The sequence below is a fragment of the Serinus canaria genome, chromosome 1 (assembly GCF_022539315.1).
Source record: "Serinus canaria isolate serCan28SL12 chromosome 1, serCan2020, whole genome shotgun sequence".
Taxonomy (NCBI): Eukaryota; Metazoa; Chordata; class Aves; order Passeriformes; family Fringillidae; genus Serinus; species Serinus canaria.
In genome coordinates, this window is record NC_066313.1 from 27,931,172 (window position 1) to 27,951,543 (window position 20,372).

The 20,372-nt window shown below is 39.1% G+C and overlaps 1 protein-coding gene across 1 annotated transcript in view; it reads left to right on the plus strand.

Annotated features, from left to right (window-relative positions):
• Positions 1–16,562, plus strand: part of PRMT8 (protein arginine methyltransferase 8) — a 57,629-nt gene extending 41,067 nt beyond the window's left edge. The window contains exons 6-11 of the mRNA XM_009102665.4: positions 2,328–2,470; positions 2,854–2,941; positions 6,040–6,155; positions 10,654–10,804; positions 13,068–13,189; positions 14,960–16,562. Of these exons, the coding sequence (XP_009100913.1) occupies positions 2,328–2,470; positions 2,854–2,941; positions 6,040–6,155; positions 10,654–10,804; positions 13,068–13,189; positions 14,960–15,043 (704 nt within the window). The 3' untranslated portion in view covers positions 15,044–16,562. The remainder of the gene's footprint in view (positions 1–2,327; positions 2,471–2,853; positions 2,942–6,039; positions 6,156–10,653; positions 10,805–13,067; positions 13,190–14,959) is intronic.
• The last annotated feature ends 3,810 nt before the right edge of the window (positions 16,563–20,372 follow it).

Below are 20,372 nucleotides of genomic sequence, written 5' to 3' on the forward strand. Positions count from 1 at the left end.
CTGAGGCCGTGAGACAGCTCCTGTTTAAAAGTGCTTTTTTGTGACTTGCTTGCCTTTGCTGCAGAGCAGGTCACGGCTGGGCTGTACCAGTGCCCCCACTTTCAGCTGTGTCTGCGCTGATGCTCTGCCTGCACATGCACAGGAAAGGGTTTCTGTGCTGCTTCAGATCTGCTCTGATTTTTCTTGCTGTCCCTGGCAGTTTGTGACCAATCCCGAGCTCTCTGGGAGGAACATTTATTGTACATCACGGGCATTCGGGTGTTGTGGTGTGAAACAGCAGTGATGTGGGATACAAGGGGCCAGCCAGCCCGTGGTTCAGTGAGGAAGCAAAGGAGCAGAAAATACTCTTCCCACAGTAGGGAGAAGGCACTAAAGCAGTGAGGTGTGACCTCTGTGGTCGTCCTGAGCCTTGGATGCAGAGGCTGTGTGTTCCCAGAATGGCTTTCATTGGCCAGAGACACAAATAGCACACCGCAAATCAATTTGTGTTTGGATTTCCAGCTGCAGGAGTTGTGTGCAAAGGAACCATTGTCCGAATAAATTAGAAGGTTCCAGTGTTCTCCAGAAGGTGCAGAAGGTTTTTATCTCTGCTTTCCCCTCCTGTTTCTACATGGAGAAAGTCACTGGGAAACTGTGGAGGCAGGAGCAGAGCCCCCTCCCTTTGGGAGGTGATTTGGCAGGCGAGGTTCAGCAGTCTGCCTGACTGCAGTTTGGTCTGCAAACTGCACACCTGAACCAACATTTACACTGTCACACTCACACTGACCCACATTCACTTCTATTTTAATGCAGCCAGGTACTGAGCCAAAGGATCCTGTTGCTCTTGGAAATTTTCCTTTCCCCACCCCCCACAAATGTTTTGAGCAATGAAGGGTCAGCAAAAGGGGCTGAACCAAGGGAAACCCCACTGCTTCCAGAACAGATACATGCAGTACATCTGGGGACAGCACGATCTGTCCCCACGTGATGCATTATGAAGTGAAGGGAGGTGGGAGGAACCAGTGCTGCTGTTGCAGCTGCTTACACTGTGACTGTTCTAGGTGTGAGCAGGGGGCTTCAAAGCCAGGTGTGCCACCCTGGCAGCTGTCAACAGTGCTAAAATTCACTCCAAAAGATCTGGGGCAGTGGAAGTTCTTGGGAGAAAAGAGAACTAAAGAGAACTCATGCCTGAAGCTTATAGACATGAAGAGTCTTCAGCATAAGAGATGAACTGCTGACTTAGTAACTGTGAAAGAAATGAGTTTAAATAATAGCAAAGAGAAGAGAACTCTGCTCTTTTCCAGTCAGGTTCCTCTTAGAGCTGATACTTTGTGGTACCAGTCTGAGTCAGTGTTCCCAATTTCTTAGGGGGCCAGTCTGGATTAAAAATTTGCTATGCAAATAAAGTGGCCACATCTGGTTAGGGTAATACTAGTACTGCATACATTTGGGAAAGACAAAACCTCCTTTTCCCTGGGCTGAGTTCTGACAATCACTCAACCCACACTTCCACACTCAGCCAGCTAACCTAGTTCTAGCTGAGTTATATTAAATTAAATTAAATTACCTTCATTTTTCTGAAACTGAATATTGACCATTTCATCAATAAAAAATGCTGTCATTAAAAATTCCCATTAATTAAGAGTAATGGAATGATCTTAACAATTAGTAATGGAAAGTAAAATATTCACCAGATTCCTAAATTTCAAGTGCATCTGTTACCTTTTCAAGGAAGAATCCAGAACCATGAGACTTTATCCACTGCAACAAACAATAGAAACATGGGAGAAACTCATGATGAAAATTATCTAGAACAAGCTGAAAATTCAATTGTAAATAGGGGTGATTTTTTAAAGCAGGAATGATTGGTGGCTTGTGTAGTGATTCTAAAACAAAATTATTTTTTACAACTAAACTAAATATGGCCCAACATTCAAACTTTAGTGTGTAAACCTGCAAGGATGTTTAAAGGCTTCTAAGTGGATTCTTTGCTATGCTTGGTCAATTTGCCAAATTCTAAAGGGCATTTTAAAATGAGATCATACAGGTAACCAGGTAAGGCCTGTTTTTCTCTTGTTTTTAGACATGGTGGGGTTTTTTGTTTTGCCTTTGGCTTTTGGGTTGGTATTTTTTCCTTTTGTACTGCTACTAAAAATGTTACTTATTATACGTAAAATCTGAATAGTTTTTAAAAAGTGTGAAGTGCATTGAGTCACGTGGAGTCATGCCTTATGGACAGGCATTCAAGAAGAGAATCATATTGAAAAGGTCAGCCTGACATTCACCAGTAAGGATCTTAGTCAGGTGTTTTATTATGTGAAACGTATTTCTTTGGGTTCTCTTTTCAGTAATCACAATATTTAAAGGTAAAGTGGAAGAAGTTGAATTACCTGTGGATCAAGTAGACATCATCATCAGCGAGTGGATGGGTTACTGTCTGTTCTATGAGTCGATGTTAAACACAGTCATCTTTGCACGAGACAAGTGGCTGGTAGGTGCTCTGCATGTCGTGCTCCTTGCTGGAGCAGCCACCATTGATTTTCTGACTACAAGCTTTCCCTTCCCTACTGTCGCCATAACGAGGCACAGTCACATCTCCAAGTGCCATTTCCTGGGCTTTAACGAGGAGATGACAAAGGGAACCTCAGTGAAAGAGCTTTGCTTTTGATTAAGTGCTGGCCGGCCAACTTTGCCTCGACACTGTCTAATGACATTGCCGCAGGCTGCAAGGCTAAAGCTGGTGTGCAAATCTGAAGGAAAACAATAAAGGCATGCAAGGGGTGCTTGTCTGGTTTTTGTATGTGCAGTTCAAAATGTGATGTCTTTGTCAGGTGAATAGATTACGAGATCCATTTCCCCACAATTCATCAACAGAAACCTGGAGGGCTAATGTTTCCAGACCGAGCTGCTTTGTACGTGGTAGCAATTGAAGACAGACAGTACAAGGACTTCAAAATTCACTGTGAGTAAGCACCTGCCAGTAACACTTTTCTGTGGTTATTTCCCTAAAATCTTTCATTTCCAGTAGCCTACTGTGATCTCTTTGCAGGCCAGAATTCCAATATGAATGTGAACTCTGAGAAAATGTTGATCTGCTGATAAGTTCAGGAAATTTGCAGTAATTTAAAGAACACTAAGGAGAGATCCTTGTATAAACTGATGAAGACTTTGCCTAGAGTTATATTAATAACTGCAGCTATATTTAAATGTAGATTAAAGGAGATTTACTTTTGTTGTTGTTTTGATAAACATATAATCCATCATAACAGACACAAAACCCAGTAATATTCTTTTGCCATTCAGGTCCTTATTTTTGTTTTTAACATACCAATAACATAAAAACAGTAAGATGTGAATTAATTGTTCATGTGAAGAAATAAATGTAGAAAAAAAAAATATATCCATGATGGCTTGTCAAAAAGAAAAAAAAAACTTAACATGTATAACTTATTAAAAAACATTTTATGTGAGAATTTTTAAATTAAAAATAAGGAACAGAAATTTAAATTTCACTTATATGTTAAAACAGGGTTCTAATTTTGGGGTCTTTTAATACTTCATAGATGCATAAAATTGACATTTTCTTTTGCTTTTAAAATGTTGGGAGGGTTTCCTTGAAGTATCATTGAAGAACTGGTGCTGTTAGTGTCATCTACAAGTGACCTAGTCCAGGCTCCTGCTGTGATCAAATGAACAAGCTTTACATTATTTCATTCTTCTTTTCCTTTCAACATTTTTTGTTTTTATTTATTTTTCAAAGATGGGCAGTTTCACTTAAAGGTATTTTCCATTATGGGGAAAAAAAAAAAAAAAGAACCACAAAATTCCTAAGCAGATTTATTAACCAAAGATAAATGTGAAAATTTGGGTTAAATTAGTGGGTTCAGACAACCTTTAAATAAAAATGCCTAAATCCTCATTCCTTGACTCTCACCTCTTCCCAGAAAAGAAGGCTTGGTGTTTCTGTAATCAAATTCAGTGCTAATACACAGTTTTGCCAGTTGGTCAAAATTGCTATTTTGGGTCAAAAGCGAGCCCAGTGCAGTGGGGTGGTGACAAGAAGTCTCTGAAAGTGCCAGGAAGGATTATATCTCCCTCTCAAGCACAGCCTAGATTTTTCTCCTCAGCTATGTGATGACCTTGACAGCTAAACTTCTTACAAAATGTACAGATTCAAATGGATGTATGAGGCATCCATTCTGTAAAGGAATCAGAGCCATTCTGGCCTAAAATCTTTCATTTTGCTTTTGAACTCCTTCCTTTCAAGACCTTGAGTCTTTTGATTTTTTTTTCTCACAGACAATACATCTGTTTTCAAATTGTTTCATTTTGAGCCATGTGAAAAAATGTACAAAGTAATTTTTTCCTCTTCTAAAATGTTGTTTTCCTTTAAGACACTTTATTTTCTGTTTTCACCTCTGATTTCCCTTCCCCCCTTGCCTTATTTACCTCTGTGTCCTCAGTTATTTCCATCTCACTCTCTATCTGCACCACCATCTTGTCTCTCTATTTATAAATCCTTGATGGTGCCTCCTTACATTTCAATTTTTCATCTTTTTCTCTCTTGAGAAGGATAGAGTCTTGCCTTTATATGAGATGCTAGCCTGAGCATTTTAAAGAGTGTTCAAGAACCATTATATTGATAAAGAAATAATGGAATATGAGGTTTCTAAAAAAATCTAACTTCTGATTTTTCTAACTGAAGAATAATACCACAGAGTACTGCTACAGTTAATTACTCTGATTTACTGCAAAATGTAAAACATATAATTTTTTTTCTACCTCCCATGACAGCTCTCTCCCTAAGACAGATTGGGCCACATATTTCAAAGTATCCCATGTGGGCTGAAGTGCAGTAAATTATGGGGGGGCCCAATAATAAATAAAAAACTTATGAAGTTTTTTCTTCTGGGCTTCCTAGTTAATATTTTCTGAGTAATCACATAAAAATATATGACTTTTTAAAATGTAATCTGAAGTTCTCACATGCTCATGGTGCCTGAAACAAAAGTTTCAGCTCCCCTGAAATGTTGAGAAACTCGCAACCCAATAAAGAGATAATAAAGAGATATCAAAGAATCATTCATGTCCATGTTTTTTCCAATTTAGGAATATGCAGATTTTTACATCACATGACATTTTACATCACATTCTGTCATACTCCTCTAGAAACCCCAGTAGCTCAAATGCTCTGAAAAAAATTAGACATTTCAAACATGCTCACTAATGTGTTGATCTGTTTACTTTGGTTTTTGTTCAAGCCATTTATAAAAACACTCCTGGTATTCAGTTTGGATTTCGAGATGAAGCACTGAATGGACCTTGACTTACATGCTTCTAAAGACTAAGATCTCACTTGTTTGAAGGTTCTCGTTTTCACTTTGTTAAGCAAACTTAAAAGCAAAGCCAGAGTACTTCTCCATTTTTCAATGTTTTCATTTTGTGCAAAAAATCCTCAACATGATAAGAAGCCTCTATTTGAACAATCAGAAGAACAATTCAAATACAGAGGATTGGCATGGCTTTTAAATCTTTTCAAAGTGAACCTTTTGCTTTTCTGTCATGATGTATGTGCAGATTTAAACTGGGAGTCCCAACTATTGAAACACACCTGCAATTCTACTCCTGCCAGTAATTTACTTGCTGAAACTAAAACTACTTAAATAATCAAAAGAGCATGTAAACTGCTCATTGAGTGGCAATTTATGAGGAAAAAAAAGAGAAACCCCAACACTCAGCCTGACATCAGAAAATCTGGGGCAACAATCACAAGCGTCTAAGCAACAAAAATCATTGACAAATCTCATATAAAACAGTTTTGGAGACACCAAAAAATAAGGGTCACTTGTTCAAATATGTACATTGAGGGCTTATTTTGCCGCAACTGCATTATCTGTAAAATGGCAATGATGACATAGCTGGGGCAGGGAGCAAAGAGCTGAAGGAGGCATCTGAAAATTAGGGGATGGTAGAAATTCTTTTGAAATAAAAATGCTTTGAGAAGCAAAAAATACTTTCTGTTATTGCTGCTAACCTTGACAAATCCATTTGCACTGACAGGGTGGGAGAATGTGTACGGCTTTGACATGACCTGTATTAGGGATGTTGCCATGAAGGAGCCCTTGGTGGACATAGTAGATCCAAAGCAAGTGGTGACCAACGCCTGCTTAATAAAGGTTTGGTAATTCTGAATATACCTCACTGTGACTGTTCACACCTAACTGCAGGGTTCCTTTGCTCATGTTTTGCTTCCTTTGAAGCCATCAGTGCAGAATGCTGCCACACTATGAAGGAAAATTGTGCAGGTTTAGATTAGCCAGTTCTTGCATGTTTTACATGCTCAGTATGGTCGTGTGACCTGAGCATGAACACTGATACCTTGATTTCTTATGGAATTCCCAAAAGCAAGATGTTCCTTGTGTCTCTACTCACCTGGTTACATCTGCAGGCTGTAACTCAAGAGTCTTACACATTTTACATGTACAAATACTGGATGAAGAGAGACATGGTATATTTAGATATGAATTTGAATTGCCCTGCCTTTTAGTAAATAGATGATGGAAATTACTGATTGAGTGCTGCTGAGGAGAAGGGGTAAATGATTCTGTTTGCAGTAAGAAAGTCTGAAGCATCAGTTCTGAATTGATGATGAAATAATTAACTGCAGAACATGTGATCAGAATTGGAACTCAATTTATTTCTCTAACTTCTAATTCTTAGCCTTATATAGAATTCTCTCTCAGCCCCAACATCTGCACCCAGAGTTTAACTGGTACCCTGCTCTACATGAGACAGAGAGGTCACTAAACCATGTTCACAAAATCATGTTAACAATGAAGGAACTCCCTGCAGGAACACTTGAAAGCTCTAAAATTCCCTTCACATTAAGGAATCCTCATGTGAGACAATTGTCCTGAACAAGGCTGTCTGCATCAATAGTAGTGGTAGTACCAGGTCCATGAATCCAAGAGCTCGTTTGTCCCAAAGAATCAGTTCTATCTTTTCACTTTCACTTTTTGCCAGTGAAAAACACAGCATTAACTATTCCCATATGCAAAAGGGAAAGCCGTGCCTCCAGCCTGCCAAACCTTTACTGAAAGCAGCAAAAAGGAACAGAAGCAGAAACTCTGCATGAGTATGGATGCATGCACAGTCCATCTGCACTGAGGGGAGCACAAGATGGCTGTGCCTGAAAACAGCCTCAACCAGAGTGATTTTAAATTGCAGCACACACAAAAGAAACAGCTATTTAGACTCTATGAAATATGGCCAGAGAGAAAGAGATCAGGGAGCAAAATGGGTTGGCTGCTCTGGAATAAAAAGCTGCACGCCCTTAATTGAAGTGCAAATCCAACGCTTTATTTAGAAGGTTTTGAAAGTCATTTCATTTAAGATGACAGACAACAATTTTCCAAGTGTTTCTATTCAAGTTTTATATTTAGTTTTGACATCTTTTCTCCATACACTGAACGGTACTGTACCATGTAGAGGCACCATGAGAGCAAAGCAGGTAATAAGTACACAAGCACAAACCACCCTCCATTCCAGAATCAGTCACTAATCTCACAAACTGATCACTGAGCAAAGAGAAAATTGTCAATGAAAAGCATGAAGGAGAGGGATTTATGTTCAAGATAGCAATATGAAAGCAGGAAAAACAGACTCTGTAGTTATATATTTTTTAATTTAATTTATTTTTGCTCATGGTTTATTTATATAAAATGCATTTCTTTCCTCCTGAAAATATTTGTGAATTCAGAGAATAATATTAGCCTAAGAAAACATTTGAGAATAAACAAAGCCATAATGTTTAATTATTCAAATATTTTATTACAGCACTTTTGGATAGCACAGCTTGTTCATATTAGATTCACAGAGGGATTTTTAGGGTTGTATTCAACCCAAAGCCAGCTAATTTAGGGTGCCTACCAGATGAGTCTGGGTTCTCTCTACATTCGTCAGTGGATGGACCAGTCACTAGATACATTCCTCAGAGACCAGTCAGAGCCTTGTGCTTCTGCAGTAATTTCAAGTATTCAATTTTAATTTAGATGCTCTGAATGGTTCTACAAAATCAGCAAAATAAGACATCAACTGTGCATGCTGTGCAGCCATGGCACTTATCAGACATGCTGGAGACTTGAGTAAAATTTCCTCTTTTTTACTCCTCAGAAACTGGATGTAACCCAAGTCCTGAATGCTTTAAGGAACTTTAGGCACTGGACCACAGGTGCAGTAGGGGTGGTGCATGCAGGGAATGCAGCATCCTCTCTGCTGTGAGAGCCATTCTCTTTTGCATGATCTCTTAAATACATCTGAGGGACACAGGAATTATTCTGCCAAATAGGAGGCCTGTGTTTAACTTCCACAGCAAATCAGCCAGGGAGAGTAGTGAGAACAAAGCATCTTCAAACCACCTGAATCAATAAGTGAACTCAGGAATAAGTGTACAGGTGTCCTGCTGGGGACCTACTGATTTCAGTGACACTGCCCAAAAATATGGAAAAGTTTATTTCATACATAGTAAAACTGTTGTGTTTTATTCTCTGATCCAAAACCAACCAACCAAACAAACAAACAAATGAAAGAACTCCATCAAACCTGGACATTCACTAAGATTTGCACGTTTAGCTTATTTCCATGTTCACAAAGTTGTAGCTGAGTAACCTGACTGCCTGGGAAGGAGATAAGGAAAGAGGTGCCATGGCACTCTAGAAGCAACCTTAACTCCAGTTTCTATCATTTGTCTCCTGTGCAGTTAGCTGTAATGAGTGTTGCCATTTGATATAAGAATATATGGTTGCCAGAGTACAATTCAAGGAGATCACCAAAACCAGACTTGGCCATTCTCAGAATTATATTAATTAATAAAAAACCACCCCACTTTTGTCTCCTACCTTGCGTTGTAAAAAAGTTCCTGTCCTTAAAAAAGGACTGCAAAAGTGACCAAGAGTTTATTCAGGATATCTGTTTAATATTTTTGAGAAATTTCTACTGACTTCTCTAATGAAAATATTTCCTAGTGCTTTTGGTTTGACTTTACCCTGCACAGCCAACACAGCTCAGAGAGAGGGAGCTAGCTCCCTTTTATGCACCTCACCACTAGATTTAAACCCCAATTTCCCCACAGTGAGATCACTAAAAAGACACCAAAAATTACAGAAGTCTGCAGCTATCACCCACCAGTCCAGTTTAGCTTGGCAAAGCAAATTTTGCAGACTGCTGTGGAACTCTGCCAGGAGACCTCAGAAGTTCTAATTCCTACCATCCTTTTTTCTTGCCCTCTTTTGAGGGGAAAAAACCAAAAACATTTTAAGGTTATCACAGCTTTAAATGGGCAGTTTTATGCATAGGTCACATAGGATAAAACACTAGTGCCTCAGGGTGTTGTTGCAATGCAGCAGAATCATTTTCATTATGGTTAAGTTGTTCTTGAACAATAATGGTAACCAGACAGGCCAAAGCTATGGCTTGCTTAAATCATCTCCCCATAAGTCTTCCAAGAAACACATATGGGGTCTGTGCAAAGACCTCAGTAACTGAAATACGGCTCCATCTTCCTATGTCTCTTTCTGCAGTCCTACCCTAGATTACAGAAGGCAATTTCTACAAGAGCCCTCTAATGTGCCCTAAAAGAGGCTAAAATGTAGAGCCCTCTAATGGGCAGTCTGGACTCTGCTCTCCAGAGTGCAAGTGCAGTGCAAGTCTTAAGAAATGCTGGTGAGGTCAGAGACACAATTCCTGGCTTCAGCTGGTAGAGAAAATTTGGATTTCTGCCTACAAAAATTCTTTTTCCCTGTATGCATGAGCAATAAGGCTACCAGAGCAACGAGAATGAACAATGAAGTAACCAGAACGTGCATACATTTCCCACAGCACTAGAACAGTACTTCAGACTTACCATCCTCCCTATCTTCACTACAACTTTTGGAAACAACCTAGATAAAAGCAGTACCTAGCTGGGAAAATCAGATCCATCTGAAGAACACAGTTTATGCCTTGAACAGTGAGATTTAAATATGGATGGAAATATGCAATCCTGAAGACTACATCGTCCCTTCCAACTACCGCAATCAAGCCATAGTACCATTGACATCATTTATTTTTGTCTTGTTCAAGAGCAAGATCCCTGTGCTCACTGTTAGGAATCAGTTACCCAACAAAGGGCTAGAAAGCATCACCATCAAAAAGAAGGCCCCTCTTTTGCCTCAAATGTTTTGACTGCTTGACACTGTCAGATCACTTTCCTTTCCAGAGATGCAAAACCAAATAAATTTATTTTCATTAAAAACCTAACTCTGGCATCTTTCTTCTTGCTGACAGTCCCTGATGATAAAAGGTCTTTGAAATGGACCTATATCTCCATTTCAACATCTACCTGTATTTGTCAGAGCACCTTTTTACCCTGATTTTCCCCAGCTCCTGCAGGCCCTCCCTGTCATTCCCAAGAACACACTCTCTTCAGTGTCCTCTCTCAGCTTAGTCAGATCACTGCATCATTTACTCATGATTTGATATATTAGAATATACCTCTGATTTCTCCCAGTGTTAAAAAGCTGCCAGTCATCTTTGTGTCTGATCATTAAATGAAATACTAAAGTACCTCATTTGAACACTTAACCTGAGAGTCACAGACATCTGCATGTAAATGTCATTTCTTTCTCCTCCAAACAGGAAGTAGATATTTATACAGTGAAGACTGAAGAATTGGAATTTACTTCTGCATTCTGCCTCCAAATTCAACGCAATGATTACATTCATGCCTTGGTCACTTATTTTAATATTGAATTTACAAAGTGCCACAAGAAGATGGGATTTTCTACAGGTAATCTGTATTTCTTTTAATTTCATTTCTGTTGCTATCAGTCTATCAGTGCTGCTGGTTAGATGGTACAGGAAGGGTTAATGTACCACCACATTTGAATTTCAGTGATAAAAACTATTGTCATTTTGGGGAAGGTGAGCAGCATGGGGAAAGGACAACTGCTTACAGGAATTCTGTGGAAACAGAGGCAGAATTTCACAATGGCTATCAAGCTTAGAGCTCAGCAGGAATTACGACCTGTGAATTTATGTCCCTCACCATTTATATCTAAATCCTGTGTCAAGTTTCTCAGATTAGACAGAGAATTATCGGCTCAGAGAGAAATAGCAGTTCTGCATCCTAGTTTTCCACAAATCCAAAACCCAACAAAGCTTGCCCCAGAGCCTAGAACAAAGCTACCATTTTTTCCAAGCTATAAAAAACACACACACTGATTATGTGAGTTGTCTCTAACAACCCAGATGTGAAACTCTAACTTACCTTGGTGAGCAGATATTTAAAGGAATAACTCCATTCCCTCAAGGCATGGTTACCAGGCTGAATAAACCAGAGAGTCTTGCAATAAATGCAAAAAACTCATCCTGTAGACAGCCTTCATGTAGACAGGAGGGTGAAATGTTTCTCTGCCTCTGTTTGGTTTATCATGATATGGTAGGTGCAGAATTACTCCATAAAAAGGTTGTTTGGCCATCTGCTGCTGAAGGTCACCACTGTCTAGAAGACTGGTAAAGATTCTCAGCTGGTGTCTGTTGGCAAAGCTGCACTGAATTCAGTAAAATTCACCAGTTTGTAGGACATGTCAAAACACTGCTTCATGGATATGTATTTTTATAAATTATGAATAAGTGTTTGATTTGGGGTGGACTTGGAGACCAGGGCTGCATTACACAGGAAACTCGTGCCCTGTTGTTGGGGCACAAGTTTCCAGTGATGTCATGCTTTTCTAGGGAATGTGGCCCTACACAGGGGCATGTGCACAACTATGTGGGTGTGTACAAGTTATGATTTAGAATAGAAATTCAATTTCATTTTGGTCTAACATGTTTTCAGTTAGAAATTTTATGTCCATGTCCAAATAGTAAACAGTCTGGATCAGAACTCCTACAAGAAGATATCTCATTTAACATTTGGGATTAACAGTCATTAAAACTGTCTGGATACGTAGACAGAATTTATCTGGTAAAATCCTTTTCCTTTCAATGATACCAATTTTCAAGCACAGTTTCTGAAAAAAGTTGGTTTATATAAGTCTTCTGATTCTAGAATTTTAGAAAAGAGTTAAAAATTCCTGTCCTGCCAGGTTTTTTTAAAAAGCAACAGTATTTTTCCAGTCACAAACAATTTTCAAAGCCAAGTAATTTTTTTGAAACATGGATGTTGAAAGGAAATAAAAACATTATTTTATTAAAGTGTTAGTAATGATACCATACAGTGACCCCATGTGACTGGGGGATACAAATAGAAGAAAAATAAATATATCAGAGGCTTTTTTTGCCATGTTAGGAAGTCTTTCAGCTCCTACAGCTTAGGTTCCTAGATGCTCTTGACTGCAAGAATGGTAAAAACAAAAAGTGACCAATAGAAGTTCACTAAGCACTGTTCAAAGATTGAAACTTAAATCAGAAATAAAACCAAAGAAGTAAATTAAAAGCCTAAAATAGCAAAAGGTCATCAAAGTGATTCTGCTAAGCAAGACTAGAAATTAATTTAGACCAGTTTTCATCTCTGGCAAATTGCCCAAAATGCCTTTTAATAGTCCCAAAAGAGATCAAGGTGCAAATGCCTTTTCATCTGCTCTATTCTGGAAACTAAAAAATTTTCTGGTTTGGGATCACTAGTCAAATATTTCATTTGCAACACTGTGATTAATAATTTTTGATGGACCTTTCCTTCATGCTTTTGTATCATTGTTTTTTGAACTACTTTAGATTTCTGAAATTCAAAGCACTTAGTGGTAAAGATTTTCCCAATTTGAGCATGTGTGGGTTGAAAGAAAAGCATAAAAGTGTGCCTATCCTGCCCTGTAACCCTTTTTGTGGAATCTTTCTTGCTGGGTGTGATTCACATCTGACATATTCTGGTAAAAATTAGAAGACATCTCACAGACTGCCAACAGAATTGTGTTCTAAAGCATATTTGCTAATATAGTACATAAAGTATTCTATGAAAAGAAAGGATTTTTCCCAATTGTTTCCAAGTCATAATTTGATTTGCAAGGCATTAAAGAAATTTCAATAAGTGATACCCATTTATATATTTTTAGCACCTGATGCTCCTTATACTCACTGGAAGCAAACTGTCTTCTACTTGGAGGACTATTTAACTGTGAGACGAGGAGAAGAAATCTATGGGACTATATCCATGAAACCAAATGCAAAAAATGTGGTAAGTCAGCATCCCTGATCCTAATTCACATCTTCTGATCACAAACCATGGCCAGCAATAAAGAAAATGCATAGGAGTAAAACAATGAGCGTGCTAAAGGCATTCATGTTTATTAGTAAGAGCTCCATCACAGCCTCACCAAAGCTGATGACAGCAATGGTAAAGCAGTGCTAATGTTACAGAAGTCAGCCTGCAAGCAGGCTAGCATGGGAAGGGAGAAAGGATTCAGAGACATCACTGAGTCAGCTGCCCTCTGCAATCAGCTTTACTCACATTTTGTGACGCAAGCAGGCAAGGGGTTTTTCACAGTGTCACTGAAATCAGTGGAAAGATCCCTTCTGCCAACACAGGGTGATCAAGAGTAAGTACTTCAGTTCCACATCTGTGGGCACTGAGTGATTTGGCACTCAGTGCCCAAGGACAGTCCAACAGGAAATTAAGTAACACATTTCAGAGGAACAATTGTATGAACTCACTGATCGAATGTACTAATTGAGTGAAAGGGTTGTTTAAAAATCATGCCTCTCCACAGAAAATAGAGATGCTTTATTTAAGACTAAAGCTAAAGCATGATGGACATCACACTACCATGACTGCTGAAAACTGCCTCAGTTTCCCTGCTATGGGCTGAATCCCCCTAGTGCTTCTTGTAACTGGTAAGGAGACTGTGAGACACGGTCTGATAGACAACCTGTGGCTGGATGGAACAAGACATGGCTATTATGGCTTCTGGGAGAAACACTGGACCATTTTCTGCCAAAAATCTTCAGCAGCATCTCTTCATTTTCTATTACAGTAAACAGCAGTTAAAATAACCTGTTATCCATCTACACAGTTGTAATTGTTGAAAAACTGCATTTGTTAACTGCAACAAATCTTAACATTTCATTGTCCTCCCTTCTTTCATTGCTTTTCCATTTTTATACCAAACACAGATTGAATATGGTAGTGTTGATACAGAGGGAGAAATAAACACAAAATAAACTTGGCATTAAAACAAACACATTCACCCCGGAGGCTACTTGCTGCAAGAGGAAAATAATCTGTTTCCCCACCCTTATGTTGTGCTGGGGGGACTGGAATATTTTCTTTTGGTTGAATGTATCAGTTTTCAGTGAGGGCAAAAATGAATAAAGTATCTCAAATTTGTTTGCACAACAGTAAGCACCTGAATGCAGATTTGGGTGCTAAAATAAATGTGCTCCTGATAGTTGTCATAAGACAGAGAGACCACCTCGGTTCAAAAGGATTTGCTACTGCTTTGTTCTTCTGAAACATGAAGTTTTTCAAAAGCTTGCATAGACACAGCTTCTCTCTGTAGGGCTGTGTAGTGCCTCTTCCCTAAAAACATGTCATTATAAGATAAAAAATGACTGTACAATGGGAAGTTTACTAGATCTATTCTGGAACAACCCCTAGTGGGAGAGCCCTTTAGCCTAAATTAAGAGCATCTCAATGGGAGATAAAAATATTGATAGGATACATATGATAACAGCATTTCAGAAGCTTCCTGAAGCAGGAAGTAACCAGGACAATAAATCCACCTCAGAAAGAGTATAGAAATATGACCTAAGCACAGATTGTGTGGTGAATGCTATTAAACATCTTACAGCCTGCTTTCTCAGTGTTAGCACCATTTAAAACCAGAAGTTAGAAACCACCACAGGGATCTCTTGAATCTGCTGGTCTTTTCAACCCAAGCAATGATAACTGAATTAATACACTAAACTTATGGTCTTACTTACATGTTGCATTTAAATCTTTTTACAGCGTGACCTGGATTTCACAGTAGACTTGGATTTTAAAGGACAGCTCTGTGAAATGTCAGTATCTAATGACTACAAAATGCGTTAGCAAGAAACCTCTCAGAGAGATGAAAAGGAGAATTTTATCAAGGCTTGAACTGCTGAGCTTCAAGCTAGGAACAACTGATCACAAGATTATTGTATTAAATACTAGAATGTTTACTCTGATGGAGGGTGGTAACCTGATCTTTCTTGCAGATAGTACAGGGGGCTGGGATCCCACTGTGAATGTACAGTATACAGAACTGTAGCTTTTGTTAAACATAGGAAAAAAAAATAAGCAACAGTCTTGAGTGTTCTGGTTAACTTTAGGATGGCAGAAGATGCATATACAAATTGTATTACTTACTGTGAATTTCTGGTTCTTCCAAGCTTTGCATGTTAAAGATGATTAGGGCAGTTTTCTCACTATGAAAGACTACTACAGCACATTACTGTGATAGTATTACTGGACTTATATTCAATATAAATGAATATATATATTGTACATGAGGAAAAAAAAAGTCATTTCATAATAGGAATTTGTTTTGTGATTATTTAATTCTCATTACGCAGTTATGGAAAGATAATGATGTTACCTCTGGCGCTACTCTAGGCAGTGATATATTCCATTAACTGTCCAATGTTATAGCTTTGGTAAATATTCCATGCAAAGTGTAGATAAGAGCTGGGCATTTACAGGAAGTTCAACAACTATATTTTTGAATGTCCTCTGAAAATGTGGACCATTAGTTTTGAAATTCACCTTCACAACTGGATGTCTGTCAGAGCTTTAAAAAACATTAGCTTTTTATCCTTGAAAATATTCTGTGGTGAGTTTTTATAGCTGGATTTTGCATGAGACTTTCAGAAATCAGACACCTAGTATTTAAATGTGCTGAATGCAAAGTCTCTGAAATGGTGGATAATTCATGCTTCTTGGCCATGCCATATTTCAGTTCTTTGCAAAATTCTTAATACAAAATAATTTTTAAAAAATAGGAATTCGTGTTACCTTTTGGTGATGTTTTAGATAAGTTTTAAATTGCAAATACTATTCTCAAGAGTGCAGTAATTTGCAGGAGCAAGTTAATGTCTTTAAAAAAAAAAGTCAATGGCTTCTGATATTACTAAGATGTCTGTAGCTTTCCTGTCCCCTTGAGTCCCTTGTTTTTCATACCAAATCTCCTGCTTATTGTTAAAATATTAAGTGCTTATAATTCCTCATATGTATGTATCAGGTCTTTTTACTATATGAATGTGGGTCATTTAATCACATGTAATTCATCAACAACTGCATCACCAGTCCTATCGACACATTTTCCGGTCCGTCTGGCATTAGGCACTAAATCATGTTCTATCTTGTACTGGATAAGATTGACTAGTTTTTTGCCTAAAAATATTTTTAATCACCTGCAAATAAAGCATACTTGAAGATGTATTTCGCCAGTATTTGTCAACTTCTCGCTTTTTAGAAACCTATTTCTATTGATTTTGCCTCCACAGAAACTGTACAGTGCCTCCATTTTCTTATGGTTTAAAGAATATGATCTGGGGATTTTATCAAATGGTATCTATGTAGAGTGAAATTAAACTGTAATTCAACAGTAAAAGATACTATTTGCAATTTAGTTCATAACTGTTGTTTTAAAGCTTCTTTCATATTTTTGGATTGAGGATGAACAACTTACCTTACAAAATAGAGTTTATCTGTGAAATATTGCTGTCATTTTCAGAGAATGAGTTCAGCTACTCTTTCAGTAATGGACTGGAAAAAAACCATCTAAAAGTCCCTTTCTAGTAACACTCCTGTGATTCTAGGAATTTAAGGTAAGGAAATCTACCATAGTTTTTCTCAGGCCATCCAGTTATGTAAAAATCCACTCAAACAATGTTTTCATCTTCTTCTTTGCCACTAATCACTGACATGACTATTACTGAAAGAGGACTCTTACTTTGTTTGCCTAAATTATACTTTGAAAGCATTTCAAACCATCCACTTCTCTAGCCCACAATGTGAATATTTAATAACTTTAATATTAAAAGAATAACAAAGAAGGGGGGAAAATCTCATGCCTTATTTAAAACAAAAATATAAATTAAAAAAAGAAAAAAAAGGGGGGGGAAATATTCCCAAGGGTCTTTATGGAGAATGTTTCATTTTTGCCTGACAGAAAGCACTGGTCAAGAAGCAGCAAAACACCCCACTTGATCAGAACAGCTCATTAACCAATTTGAGTATTTAAGAACTGCTGTGCATCGATTGCCCTTTCTGCCTCATCTTTCAGCTGTTGATAGAGAAGTGTTGGTCTCTCTTCAATCGCGGCCACCTTGCCTTAGAACTTGAAGTGCCCATTCACTTCAGTGTTGCAGGATTATATCCTGACTGATGCTGGTAATGGCACAGTTCTGAGATGGTCACCACACCTCAGGCACATTCCATCCTGGAAAATTAGCTTGTGCTTTTCTTCACATCAAAAAAAATATCATGTATTTCTCCATGACAGAAAGAACTGAGAGTGCCTACCTGAGTGCTGAGTGCCTTCAAATCACAGTGATCAAAAAGCAAATGCAGGCTTGCAAGGCCATTAGAGCCGTTACCTACCAACAAGGTGTTGAAAGCACAGGTGAGTTTGGCAGGCATAGCACTGGTTAGGTCAGCATTAGTGAAAGAGGTATGCAAAGATCTTGCAGGTCAGGTGCAATCAGCTACAAGGCTTTCCTCAGCAACCCAAGTCCAGGTAACTACCACAGAGTCTGAGCCCCATTTTCTCAAGGCTTTAATAAGAAGGTCTCTTGTGGACTCCAGGACTGAACCCAAGCCACTGATTTTCAAAGCTTTGCATTAAAATATAATGACAAAATGACAGCTGAGAGCTGAAACAGACACATGTTTAAAAGATTTAATTCCCTTCCCACAGACAGGAAAAAAAGATCATGAGCTGAGGACAGAGCATGAGAAAGAAACAGAAACACAGTATTTGCACAAAAGACTGTCCCTGATGAGTAACACAGCACCAGAGAAAAGAGAAAGCAGGTCGCTTCTGCCTTGACTCTGATCTTAAGGCAGAAGTATTAAAGCGCTCCTCAGGGATTGTTCTGTCACTTGAAACAAAAAGGAGCATTCAATAAAAGCTCCATGCTGAGCATGCCTCTAAAAGGCACAGTGGGCAATTCACACCTGCAGTGCTTGACAGGATTAAGGAATAGTCCCTAGTGTTAGGGGGGCCACTGTATTCCCGAGGTTCTCTAAAGAACAGCATAGTACGGCTCTTTGCTCATAGGAGCTTCTTATTCCCAGCACCAAGTAACCCTTGCCAGATGTCAATAGGTTCAGGACTGGGTTTTGCAGGGGTTGTTCTGGGGACCTCTCTATGCACAAAATTAGGGGTTTACAGCCTTTTAATACTGTCTTAAACTTCTAATAAGAGTTAAAACTGTCCAAAATGGGAACAAGAATATTACCCAAGGTAGTAATATTTACCCAGTAATACCCAAGACATGTTTTTACCACAGTGCTAATTTGAAGAACCTTCTCAGAGATAATTTCCAAGAGGATTTGTTTTAAATTTAATATTAATTCAGAAATTAATTTGACACGTACAGATTTGATTATAGATAACTTCATTCACTTAGAAGGTAAGTTTATAAAGGATACATGGTATTCTATGTATATAATGAAGACGAAATCCCTGCTTTAGGAAGATTAGAAAGTACAGGGCAGACCTGCTGGGGAGCAGCTCTTCAGAGAAGGACCTGGGGATGCTGGTGGACAGCAGCTGTCCATAAGCCAGAGGTGTGTCCTTGAGGCCAAGAAGGTCAATAATATCCGGGGTGCCTGAGGAAGAACATTGTCAACAGGTTGAAGGAGGTGATCTTGCCCCTCCACTCAGTCCTGGTGAAGTGAATCTGGAGTGCTGTGTCCAGTTCTGGGCTTCAGAGAAACATGGAGTTCCTGGAGTGTGTCCAGCAGAGGGGAATGAGGATGATGGGGGACAGCAGCATCTCTCTTAGGAGAAAAGGCTGAGGGAGTTGGGCCTCCTCAGCCTCAAGAAAAGCTGTCTGAGAGGGGGATCATCAATGACTGTAAGCACCTTAAGGGGGAGTGCCAAGAGAATGAGTCCAGACTCTTCTCAGTGGTGCTGACCAACAGGACAAGAGGCAAAGGGCAGAAACTGATGCACATGAAGTTCCACATGAGCCTGTCACTTGGTTTGCTCAGCCTAGAGGAGACTGAAGGGAGACCTCATTGTGATCTTTAGCATCCTCACAGGGAGAAGCAAAGGGGAAATTACTGATCTTTGCATCCTTGCAGCGAGCGGCACGACTCAAGTAAACAGCATGCAGCTGAGTCAGGGGAGGTTTAGGTTGGATATCAGGAAAAGGTTTTTCACTCAGAGGGTGGCTGGGCACTGGAACAGCCTCTCTAGGGAAGTTGTCGCAGCACCAAGCCTGACAGAGTTCATGAAGTGTTACTCTCAGGCAAATGGTATGACTCTTGGGGCTGTGCTGTGCAGGGCCAATAGTTGGACTCAGTGATCCTTATGGGTCCCTTCCACTTCAGGATAATCTATGATTTCATGAGGAAGAACTTCACTGTGCAGGGGACCAAGCACTGGAACAGACTGGCCAAAGAGGTTCTGCAATCTCCTTCCCTGGAAATATTTAAAAATCACTTGGAAACTAATCCTGAGTAATGGATTCTAAGGGACCCTGCTTGAGCAGAGGTTTAGACTACATGACCTCCAGTGGTCCTTTCCAAAACTAACCATTCAGGGATTCTTTGATTTCCAAGAACAAAGACTCTCCCCAGGCTCCCTGGGCAGCTGTTCCAATGTTGTAATAATCTCGCAGGGACACCTAATTTTCAACTGGAATTTCTCTTGTTTTAACCTAGGACTGTTTGTTCTTGTCATTTTACTATTTTCCCCCGAGAAAAGCCTGGCTCTCTTTTCACTGTAACTCTCCATTAGGCACAGGAAGATACAATTAGTTCTCACCTTAGTCCCCTCAGGATAACTCCCCTCTTCCCTACACAATCCATGATTGCATCCTAGCCTAATATGAATTACACCTCCTATCCACCTGTAATCCCTCCTCCTCCATTTTTCCCCCTAAGAGTCTATGTTGCTGCTGCTGCACTGTGCTTAACAAATTCATCCAAGGGTTTTGCAACAAACATAATCCCAAGGACCACTATTTAAAAGAGATCTTCAGTTTTCTTACTGTGCTGTGCTGGTGCCATGTAGGACATTTTATGAGCAATTCCTATTGGCTTATAAGGTCTAAATTTATGCCAGGGCATCTGCCTAGTTGGAATATACAACTAAGCCAGGTGATTTTTTTCAATAGGCATGAAGCATTCACAGACTTGTTCCAGCTGGAAAAGGGGGAGGCTT